Source organism: Leuciscus leuciscus, assembly GCF_965113295.1.
Source record: "Leuciscus leuciscus genome assembly, chromosome: 2".
Classification (NCBI taxonomy): domain Eukaryota; kingdom Metazoa; phylum Chordata; class Actinopteri; order Cypriniformes; family Leuciscidae; genus Leuciscus; species Leuciscus leuciscus.
Window position 1 is genome coordinate 40,258,109 of NC_138726.1, and position 12,616 is coordinate 40,270,724.

The 12,616-nt window shown below is 34.8% G+C and overlaps 1 protein-coding gene across 3 annotated transcripts in view; it reads right to left on the reverse strand.

Annotated features, from left to right (window-relative positions):
- The window catches only part of mettl15 (methyltransferase 15, mitochondrial 12S rRNA N4-cytidine), a 119,409-nt gene that overhangs the window by 30,949 nt on the left and 75,844 nt on the right, over positions 1-12,616 (reverse strand). Inside the window, exon 6 of one of the 3 annotated variants that reach the window (XM_082162608.1) lies at positions 28-2,160. The exons of the other annotated variants lie outside the window; for them this stretch is intronic. Coding sequence (XP_082018734.1) covers positions 1,700-2,160 — 461 coding nt within the window. The 3' untranslated portion in view covers positions 28-1,699. Of the gene's footprint in view, positions 1-27; positions 2,161-12,616 lie in introns of those variants that run through there. 3 annotated transcript variants of the gene reach the window in all.

Here is a 12,616-nt window from a genome sequence, read left to right on the forward strand (position 1 = left end):
AAATGTTTCTCTGTTTTACACATTAAAATTCTCCTTTCATGGTGGAGTTTGTTCTGGAGGAAGTGTGTGTTATGTGGCTGATAATTTTCTTATTCTAGCTGTTAATGGACTTCAGCACTATAGTCATGAATGCAGCAGAAATGAGTCAGGAAAAGGTGAGAGCTGGGTTGAATGTGTGAAGTGATCCTGAATCTGTCTATGAGCTGAACAGAGCCAGTTATGTTGTAAGGTCTATTATTTATTGGTGCAATGGGAAGCGGCGGCTCAGCAGGTATAAGATGGATGCAACCTTGAGTGCCTCCATACAGTTAGCTTTAACGAAAACTATACATGACATTTTTTTTCGTTCTAAATAAAGTTAAAATTGTAAGAAAGGGGTTTGATTTAAGAGGAGAAGTCCAGCATATGTCACCAGAGAGAAGTCTGACATATCACTGGAGGTTTGAGTTACGACGGTTTTACGGGGTCCAAAAAAAAGAAGAAAACATTTTATGTGTATGAATAAATTGTTCACAATGAACAACATGCATTTAGAAGATAGATGTGAATTTTCATTTAGTGCTGACTTTAATTTTGGTTTTATTATTTGGTACATAAAACTTGAAACTTTACAACCCATCTGCATTAAGCATTAAAATATCGTTAGATAGCAATAACACTAGACAGTTCACCCAAAAATGTAAATATTGTCATAATTTATCACCCCCAAGTTGTTCTAAACCTGTATGAGTTTGTTTCTTCTGTTAAACACAAAATAAGGTTTGGAACAACTTGAGGATGAGAAAATGATGACACAGTTTTCACTTTGGGGTGAATTATCCCTTTAAATAATTTTTCTAAAAGATGCCAGTTAGCACATTAACTTTGGCAGCTCTAAACCAGTAAAACTAAAATAACTACAACATCTAAACAACAACTAACAATGATAGAGTGAAAATGAAAACTAAACTGTAAACAAACTGAAAATAAATTAGAAATAAAAACTAAACTGAAAACTAAATATAATAAAACATTCAAAATCAAATGACAAAATATAACATACCTACCGTAGTGAAAAAATTAATGTACCAAAATGTATTTGAAATACATTTATTACAAATACCCTACAATTGTACTTTTGTTATACTAAATTGATATACTTAAAGTCTGCTAAATTGGAACAACTAATTTTGTACTTTATGTACTTTAGTTATCCAGAAATAGTGCTGAGGTCCAACTAAAGATATACTTAAGTATATTTGCAGGTAAACTTCAAATATCTTGCATTTAAAGAATGATATTAGACAGAGATCATATTATCCTTACTAATAGTGATATTAAAACACATTTTAGGCTTAATATTAAGAAATGTGCATTGTGCAATAAAGAAGTATTCCAAATAAACGTAACTAACTATAATATTTACATCAGTAAGACACAAGCGATATGTCAATAAATATGTTAATGGCTTGTAGTATACTTAGTATGAAATAAATGTACCTAAATACACATTGGTATAGGTTTTTTTTCACTAACCTCAGCCAGATATGCTGTCCAGAATTCATGGCCACGCCACCAACATTTTCAACAACAAGTCACAAAAACAATTTCTGGAGTTCTAATATTTATTTTGTACTGAAACTACACATGAAAAAAGTTAAATTAGCAATCTAGTAAAAATTGTCAGTTTCAGTTACTCTTGTTGGATTTTCACCACTGTCTATCGTCTTACTGCCGTTCTGAGTTTAGCTGATCGGGCTCTTGGGTTCTCCTGCACCTCTTCCTCACATGGCTTTATCACTTTCTTCAGACTGACCCAATGTGCGCTCTCTCGCCCCCTCTCCCCTTCTTCATTCTCTTCCTCCTCCTCCTCCTCGTGCTCCTCTCTCTCCAATCCATGCTGGGCTTTGGCTCGCTGGCGAATGCTGCGGCGTGGTGGGGCAGCCAGGTCCTCTCCACGAAGAAAACGCTTGGTCAGCCGGTCCTCCAAGGAATGGAAGGTGAGAACACAGAGTCGCCCTTTGGGACGGAGCAGAGTTTGCGCCACATGCAGGCCGGCGTGCAACTCATTGAGCTCGTTGTTTACAAATATCCGTAAGGCCTGGAAGGTTTTGGTGGCAACGTGTGAAGGCCGCTGCAGGCGGTCACGCCGGGCATACATCGCACTGGCTGGAAATGCTCCTAAAATAAGAGAGGCAGTTGGTTAAGTTAGTTATTTAGTAAGTTATAGTTATTTAGTTAACAGAGTGTCTTGCAATGTTCCTTTAAAGAATCCAAAAATTTTATTGTTTACTTGCATTAGTCTTTTGTTTTATTTTTCTCAGGTATTGCTCCAACTAAAAGATATTGATTCACATACATTTTCGGATTTTTGTCTATTTAGTTCAAATATCTGTCAGAGCAGTGTCTACACCTTTTTGTCTTACATATCTCCTGGCCACATCAAAAATGCTCAAGTACCCCTTCATCAACCCCAAACTCATTTTATTAATTATCAGTTAGATCAGATGTTCTTCACTTTGGTCCAACCTTGATCAAACTCAACTGCCTGTAACTTTTTAGTAATGGACCCTTTTCACATTACCGGGGTTCTCAGAAGCAGAATTCATCATAGTTCGGTGCGACAGCAAATATCCTTTTTGTATTTCGCTCCAATAGCAAAAGAAAACTCTGTGACAGAGTTTCCACGACTTTCCAAAAGAGGGAGAAAATATAGAGAGGCTGATTACGCTGGTCAGGAGAGAGAAAGGTATAAAATTTGTCGCCACTCCCTCAGCAGTTGTATTAGAAACACCCTTGCACCAGTGTTAATTCGTTTTTTTGTCATTTACTGACAAGGTAATATAACATATAGAGTTATAAATGTGTAGGCTATTCATAAAAAAAAAGAAAAACGAAAATATATAAAACTTTACTAGTGTCGTAACGTATGCCATTAGGGACCAAGGGAGGTGATAGGAAGGCATAGGCGTAAACCAGGATAATCCAAAGAGAGTGAATCAAATATCAAAAAATGGGGTACAAATTTCAAGTCTGTGAATACGAATAAAGCAAAAAAATATATCGTTTAAAAAAAAAAAAAATTTACAAATGCTTTACTCAGCGCACACTTTTTCTAACAAAGAACAAAGTAAATTTGATTTAAAAAGCACAAACGCAACCTCAGCTTAACTCACTGACCCCCTTCTCCCCCAAAGGCTGAGAAGGTCTGGCTTAAAGGGTTAGTTTAGCCAAAAATGTAAATTACCCCATGATTTACCCCATCTTAGGTGTATATGACATTCTTCTTTCAGACGAATACAATCGGAGTTATATTAACTTTCACGCATAGTGGTCACTACAGTGGACAGCTATTAAAAAAGCATTTTCTTGAATTTGCACGGGTTTTTATGGCAAAGTTGCACATCAATCTCTTCATTGGACCCTGGTGCATCATCCTATAAATTGCAATCAAGTGGCAAGCCTTTGTGTTTCGATTTTTTCCCCCTCCAAACCAAGATGGCCAAGGGTCAGTCAGACATGCCAAGTTGCTCCAGAATATCCACCCATTCCTTCTATCCTAGGAGACTCTTGTAGGTAAAAAAAATATTGCAGCATCAAGCAATATCTAATGAGTCATATCACAGTAAAATTTTCCAAGTTTTGATTTTAGATTGAGAGAAAACTCTGATTAATCACATGTCCACTGTAGTGGACGTCATGCATGCAATGGCTATATTTCAGATACAATTCATAATTATAATGTGAATATTGTTTTTGAAATTTAAAACTTAAAAACTTAATATGCATTGACTTTTTCTACTGTAAATAAATGTATTTGTATTATTAGAATGTAATTTTCATTGACATCGAAAAAAGTCATGTGATTACATAATGTATGACACTTGTAATGCATTACTTTACTTGTTAGATCAAAAAGTAATCTGATTTTATAATGCATGTTATTGTAATGCATTTTTTACTCATAACATCAAAAAGTAATCTGATTACATAATGCATGTTACTTGTAATGCGTTTCCTTTCTCATAACATCAACAAGTAATCTGATTATGTAATGTGCGTTATTGTAATGTGTTTTTTTACTCATAACATCAAAAAGTAATCTGATTACGTAATGCATGTTACTTGTAATGCGTTTCTTTACTCGTTACATCAAAAAGTAATCTGATTAGGTAATGCATATTACTTGTAGTTAATTACTTGTTAGATCAAAAAGTAATCTGATTAGGTAATGCATGTTACTTGTAACACATTACTTTACTTGTAACATCAAAAAAGTAATCTGAATGCGTTATGCATGTTACTTGTAATGCGTTACCCCCAACACTGATCATTTCAGATGAGATTGAAAAAACATATCGCTAGGTTTTCTCAGAGGAGGGCTATGATAGAAATGTGCATGTCCATCTTGAACATAATCAGAATTATCAGCTAATAAGGGTAAATCTCCATACTCTGGTGCACTGGAGGGAGCATCTGAGTGGTTTCCACAGTTGTACCTTGACAGGCTGTAGAAAATTCTGATGGAATCACGTCCTCATGTTCTGATATCAAAGATACGCAAAGTGCAACTTGTATGAAGTTGTATGAAGCCATTGCAATATTTTGCATTTATATTTTTTGTATATATTTTATAGTTTTCACATTATTTGATATAATTGCATTGATTAGTTTGTTAAATTCACATACTTTATCTGTTTGATTATTGTCTTATATTTAATACAGTATATCTTCAGTTTAAACCAACCGCATGCTGTCCACTCAAGTGGACATCTGAAGATCTCTTTGAAAAATTTGTAAAAAAATAAAATAAAAATCAATTCTTGTTTTTCATGCCCTAAGAGCAATAAAAACACATAGGAAAAAAATCCTGACTGAGGGTATCATAATTCATGCATGAAAGGGTTAAAAAATGTCCTGAATTGTAACTGGACTAAACCAACTCTGTATCCAGATAGCGTGAGAAAAAACACTGATCTCTTGCTTAAGGCAGAACTAGACATTTATGGTAACAGAAAATATACAGATACAGATAACTGATACTGAATATACAATTATTAAATAATCGATTGAAATGTTTTCTTAAACAATACATTTGGTACAAAATACAAAAACACTTGGTAATTTCCAGATATTTAAATACACGACCCTGGAAGTGCCCACCCCTTTGGGAAATCCGCGATCTAACCCGGAAGTAAACGCTAGCGTCAGAGCCATGGCAGCTGACAAAGGAGGTATAAAAGGTATAGTAAAAAAACAAACAAATGTGTAATGTCTTTATTTCATGAAAACTGAAAACCGAATTGGTAAATGAAGCGTGTTGTGATATCCATTGATATGTGCACACCGAACATACACAACAACGCCTTCATTCATCCGTTAATGTACTCTTACCAAAACAATATAACGAATGACACATATATAATGAAATATACACTGCATTATTGTCCGGGTGTAGAAATAACTATAACAAAAAAATTGTACCTTGCGCTCATGTATTTCTATTACACGGATCAGGTGACGATATCATAACTGCATCTCATCGTCACAACTAAATTTAGATTTTTTATGCTGATAAGTGTGGAAACGCGTCATAACAGTCTGTGAAAAGGGTAAACTGATTAGCTTGTTCATGTGTGTTTGATTCACTATATAAAGTGATAATTGACTTAAAGTGAGGAAACCCGTTGCCTCAAAATTATTAAGTAAATAAACTTAATGCGTAATTGAACAAATTAAGCTATGTGGAATTGTCAAGTTCACATAACTTAATTTTATCAATTAAGCATGGATTATTAATCATTCTAAGGCAACGGGTTTCCTCACTTTTTTAAATTGTCAACTGTGCTGTACACTTTAAGAACATATAAACAAAGAGACAAACACACTGAAAGATGAACACAGCTGGAGACACACAGGGGCTTATTCCAGATCAGTATGTGTGATGACAGTGGTTTTGAAAATAAACAGGCTGTTCTACAAAGCTCCCAAAGCTCATGGAGAGATCCATGCTGTATATTGTGCTGAGATAAATTTGCTCAGTCTGAGCAAGGGGAGGTGACGTTGTTCCCTGAACTGACAACATGCAGAGCTTTAAGTTGCAGATAGAAAGGACAGATTCAACCTCGCTCTTCATGGCTTCAGATAAACATATTTCCCTAATATTTTTTTAGTAGTTTACCAAAAAAAATTTTTTCTGTCATCATTTATTCACATTCATTTCGCCTTTTTCAGTTGAACATCAAGATATTTTGAAAATTGTACTTTCAAAAATGAGACTTTTGAAGAAACAGGCATACAAATACAGGTTTGCAACAAAGAAAATGTTGCAGGAATTTTGGGGTGAACTTGAACTATCCCTTTAAAAGGCATTTATATACAAAAAGAAAAGAGAAAAGGTATATATAAAAAATACATTGAAAAATCTGAAATTATGCAGAAGAAAAAGATTGTTACACACAGCAGTTTTTTCACCTTGCCCTTCAGAGCTTCAATATGAAATATTTTGTTTAAAAAAAAGTTAACGATTTATACAATTATTTCAGGTAAAATGTACCCACTTATGTTTGTGCCATATAGCTTCACGCTGACGAACGAGTGGAGGAGATGGAGAGACGCAACCAAAGAAAAAGAGAGGTGTTGCATCTCTCAAGTCTTGCGCTTCTGGGCTTGGAGGAGCGAGACACTGGCCAATCAATAAGACCACATGCCTCCCCCCCTCCCCCCCCCCCCTCCCCTCCCCTCCCCCCTCCTTAATTTTAAAATCCAGTCATAAGGGAGCGAGTGAGGAAGAGGAAAATGAAAAGAAATAAAAAATGAGCAGAGAATAAATAGATGTATAGACAGAAAGACAGGCCTGGAAACAGGTAGCTAAAAAATTTAAATAAAAAATCAAGATCAGGTTTAGTAGGCATTAGTAAACATTAATCATAAAATAAAATGTGTATTGCAGCAATGTAAAAAACTAAAAATAATCAAATCTTAATCGCCTAACAGATACAAAGTGAATAAATACACCAATCAGTCTGTTCCTGTTATCTCAACGGGTGCTCTCCTCACATTCCAAGCAGCAATCGCTATTGATTCTACATAATTGGCCATGAATCCTGATGGGTGTGACAATGAGAAGAGTCTCTGCCTAATTGCCTCTACATTTAAAATGAACTTACTTTATTTAAAACAATGTTTACACAGAAGCCTAATGGGCTGTACATTGTAAACAGGCAAAGGCCACACCAATCCCCCCCCCCCTCCCTCTACTATTAAACTTAATTTAAAGATAACTTTAAAACATTAAATCATTTAAACAAATTTAAACCATGGAAAAATTTGAATAATTCCCTTGATAGTTCATATATTATACTAAACACTGGCTATTAGAAGGTCAAGTCAAATGTAGTGAAAATGACACTTTGTTTAAATGGAAATGTAATTGGTTGTCAGTCTTTTATGAGAGTGCAGGGTTTAGAGGGTAACACCCAGCTGCTCATGGTTCTGATAATTGGCAGCATGTCTTTATTTGGATCAAACTGATTACTGCATGACATCCTTCTGTAATGAAGGCAGGGGAAAAAATATCTCTCTTGAATGAGGCTCTGCACAAGCACATTTCAGCTTGAATAGAGGGCTTATTCTTTGTCTGAGTGTGAATTGAATTACGGATTTCCTTTTGTAATTCCTCTCTATTAATCACTAGCTTGAGTTGCTTTAAGGAATGAACAAGGGGCAGAACTATCATTCTGAAATTCAAGGCTGTGTTATTCCAAACATAATTTGACTGATTGAACAAAGAATAAAAACAAAGGCAAATGCTTAAAAGACGGCATTTAGAGCATTGTTCTGATTTTCCAGTCATAAGAGGAAAACATTTTAATTTAACTTGTATGTCCAGTATATTATGTATACACACTGCCCGGCCCCCCAAAAAAGTTGCGGTTTGGATTTGAATAGGCAAATACTTAAGAGTCTATGATTGGATCATTATTGCAGTGATTATTATGTTTCTAGCATGTTATATGTTTGGCAACAGTTCTTCTAACCCTAATTGATGGATTGTGTAGCTTTTCGTTTCTTAAACAACCATGTAGGAAGACACATCATGCCATATTCCAGGATAACAATCAGTATATTTACATAGACAACAATACTCCGATATTAAGCCGATTAAGACAATACTCTGATTAAGAAACTTCTGATTACCTTAATCTGGCTAAAGTTATACTCGAAGTAAACAAAAATCGAATTAAGACTTGTGGAGTATTCCAATTTTCGTCGCATTATCGAAGTGCATTATAGACATGTACACACCTTAATCACATTATTAAAGTTGTGTGGGAGTTTTCGCCACATTTTGCGACAGGACACACACATGCCGGTAGTCAACCATTTGATGGCAAACAAGATGGCTTCAGAATTTGTATCCGCCCTCGTCCATTTGCACATATAGCATGACAAATAATTAACTACACTTGAAGCTTTCGTAAAGTTAAAAATGAAACATGGTTTCATATATTATACCATAACGAAGACGAACTGTGTGTTGATATGGAGGGAACGTTGGACGGCGTGGCATGGTGACGTAATGACATGTGCCATTAATCAGTCTATGTTCTATAACATGTAAAACGGGAACATGAAAGGAATATTCTTAAAGCAACTCATATATACACCTTAATCAGAATATTGTCTTATTCAGAATAAGGTCAATAATTAGATTACTGCTCTCCATGTAACCATAGTCAGTAAAAGTATTTGGGATGTTCTGGAGTAGACTTCACAGAGTGCTCGACTCTTGCATTGTCTATACAAGATCTTGACCAAAAATGTATGTTCCTCTTAATGGAAATAAAATCACAACATTTATTTCGATCAAGAGGTGCATACATTTTTGGTCAAGATCTTGTATTGACAATGTAAGTGTAGAGCACTCTGCGAATATTTCTTTCAGTTTAATGCGTTAAAAATATTTAACGCAGCATCCGTTTTTTCTGTCATCCTTTACCTAGCGTTACATTATATAATTACGCTCTTATTCATTCACACCAAAGTCCTTAACGCTTCACCCCTGAGATCTGTAAGTCTTGTTTCAGTACAACAGAGATTCAGAGCGAGTGAACTACCATGTGTAGGCCTGATCCTGTTAAAAAAGTATGTCAAAATGTCATCAAACTCCTAAAGATGAATTGATTAAAACATGCCTCACATTTGACTCATCCACCGCTTCTCGCTTGAGAAAAGGAATAGAAAAATAACATAGGTCATGTGAACACATGGATCTAGCCAAGACACACTTAGCATTTAAATGTTAGGTTGTACACCCAAGCACTCGACTGATTTTCTATGAGCCATGTTCGAAAATGGCGTGAGATGGAGTTGTGACTAAATGGTTTATTCCTCATTTTTCATGGCACACAGATATGGCTAAAGGGTGAATATGTTTGTTGAAAAGACTAAATCCTGCATATGCTATGACAACACACCGATGACTCATTTCCAGCAAATGTGTCTCACGGACACTAACATATTTCTCCTTGTTCACCTCTGGGAAAGAAAAGAGCAATAAGTGAAAGAGAGAGACATAACTGAAATTAAAGCCTTCCATCTTCTTGCTTACCCCGAAGAGTTAACAAAAATTTGCACAACATTTCCTAATCTATGCTGATCACATCATGTTTCCAGTAAGAACGGAGATGAAGGGTCTTATATTTTTCTGTAGTGCCAATTTACACTGCTTTTTTGACAGCTCAGGAAGGGCCATTGCAAGTGCCTTGTTCCTGGGTAAGGCTGGCAGTAGCTGTTATGCACAAGACTTTCAAAGAGTAATGCTTCCTTATTACCTAGTAAATCTCCCTCTATATAAGCAACAGGCTGCATAGGGACACAGAACCTCATGAATGTTATTTAAGGCTGAAAGGGCTGCACTGCTATTGGCTGCTAGGGAACTCTCTAGAGACAATGATTTGATTTTGTTAACTGTCCAGAAAAATGACTGTTATTGGAAAGTTATCAAGATCACAATTATTACATATAGCTGCAAGCAGAAATTAACTGGGTTCGAGCGTTTTAAGACCTTTATGACAGCTATGCTCTTAGGGTTTATGTCGATATGTAGGGTTGACCCTATAAAATATGCATGAAAAAGAATATGCTAAAAACACGGAGAAAAGAAGGGCTTAAATAATTATACTTGATACACACATGCACACACTCTTTGTTATAGATACAGATGTTTGAAATAAATGATGGGTAACAAAATGTTTACTGTAAATTTCCTCTGTATAACACCATTTTCAGGTTTCTCAGTAATCATAATGTGGCACAATCGTTTGTACTGTTCTCAGTACAAATGAAGTGATAAACTCTGACAAAATGTGATTGCATTGTAATAGTGATTTTATAATGTCTAAATATGAATGCAAAAGCAAAACATGTGAAAAGAACTATATTAGTGAATAGAATGAAAAAAATTACAATTATAACCAGCAGATGGCAGAAGATGACCACTAATGGGCTCACTTTCATTTTGAAAATGTTTGTTTCCAACAGTACACACACAGACACACACACACACACACACACACACACACACACACACACACACACACACACACACACAAATATGTTTTCAATGTTATTGGGATATATTGTGAAATTATCTTTTAATGGTCTATAAACATTTCACATATTTCTTTGTAAACTTATTATGTAAAACTATATTACCAGTGCATCGTAATAAAAAATGGTTTTAAGCATTTATTTATCAGTCAATCCTATAAACTGACAGAAAGATTAGATTTAAAAAATGTCTTATCCTGTCGGTCCTTGTGGACAAAAGTAGTATTACAGCCTTCATCTTTGATAGTTGTCATCTTCATCAGTTGATAGTTTAGAATTTACTGTGAGCCCTCTGAGCATCAGAAATTCATGAAACTAATTTCTTCAAAATGTCATGTTCTCCATATGTACACAGTTTTGATAAGTTTCTACTTATTGCACACAACATAAAGACAAATTACTCATAATGGGCCATACAAGACATACCTTTATATATATGTGTGTGTGTGTGTGTGTGTGTATATATATATATATATATATATATATATATATATATATATATATATATATATATATGAATATAAATATACATATAATGTCTGCTAAACGGTTTAATAGATCAAAATTATTTTGATAACTTTTTGCCATGAGGGTCTCTAGATGATGCATGTCAACGAGGAGATAGGAAAAAGTAGATTTTTCAAATAATCTCAAATATTTAACGAATTATTTGATTTACAGCAGTGGTTCTAGAGGCAAAGTCTTTCAGAATGAGGAGATTTAACATTTGATTTTAATATTGTGTATATGTGTGATACGTTATAAACTGTATATATGTGATGCGTAATATATAGGGTCTAAAATGCAATAGCGCCACCCGGTGGCCGTTTCTTTCAAACTTCGCACAGACCTATAGGAACATGAGTCAAACAGGCCTACAGAGTTTCGTTCCGATCTGCTTCATAAATCATCATGATGGCTTGGACAAAGACACTGCATGCCAATTCTCAAGTCAATCGGAAAACGCAGCACATTCATTTAAAATATACAGTGAGGTCTAAAAGTCAAGTGGATTTATTCTTTTTTATATCAAACTAAATTATCAGTGTAACAATTTGGGGGAAAAGTTGAATTGAAAAAAATAACACAAATTTCATAATTGTGGTTCTATGTCACAATCCTAAAACATGGCGTTTATATCCAGGTTTAAATTACTTTTTGAATCCCAGATCTTCAATGTGTTCTCAGATTTTTGAATTCTGTCCCTATGACAGAAACTAGTTAGTTATCTTCCATTACTTATTTGTGGCAAACAGTGCAGCCAATTGTTTTTGTTGTTTACAGTTTCTTGCGACACGTCGAGGCGCATCGTGATATTGTTCCTTGTATTTTCATCTTGCAGTCTTAATGCCAGAAATATGTCTGAAATTGAATGAGACACTAAATCTCAAGTTAATCAAAGACAACAATTGACTGCTTTGAATAAAAAGATTCCGCTAAATACTAATTGAATAGCTAAATGCTAATGCTAAGCTACACCAGGAAGCATTATCCACTTTCTGAATGCAAAGGAGGTAGCAGTCCACAAAAGATACTACAGGGTTTGTTCAGCCAAATATGAAAATTCTGTGATCATTTACTCCCCCTTATGTCATTCCAAAGTTAACACAAATGAAAATATTTTGTGCAATCTTTTTTCTTTTCTTTTGTCCATACAAAGAATGTCAGTGGGGTCTAATTTTGAGGTCTAAACACTGAGACATTTTTCAAAATGCATTTTTGTGTGTGTGTTCCACAGAAAACAGAAAGTCCTACAGATTTGGAATCACATGAGTTTGAGTAAATTATTACATATATTTCATTTTAGGGTGAACTATTCCTTTAGGTTGAAATAAGACTAGATTTTGTGTAAAATAGCCAGTAAACAAACAAATGAATAAGCAAAGAGAAAAAAATATCCTGTTTTACAAAAGTAGCATCATGGAGAGCGAACTCCAGCTAACACAAATATAAACATTAAGGGCTGCCTTAATTCCAAAACTGTGATGTAGGCCTCAGAAAACTCGGGAGAAAACAAAAGATC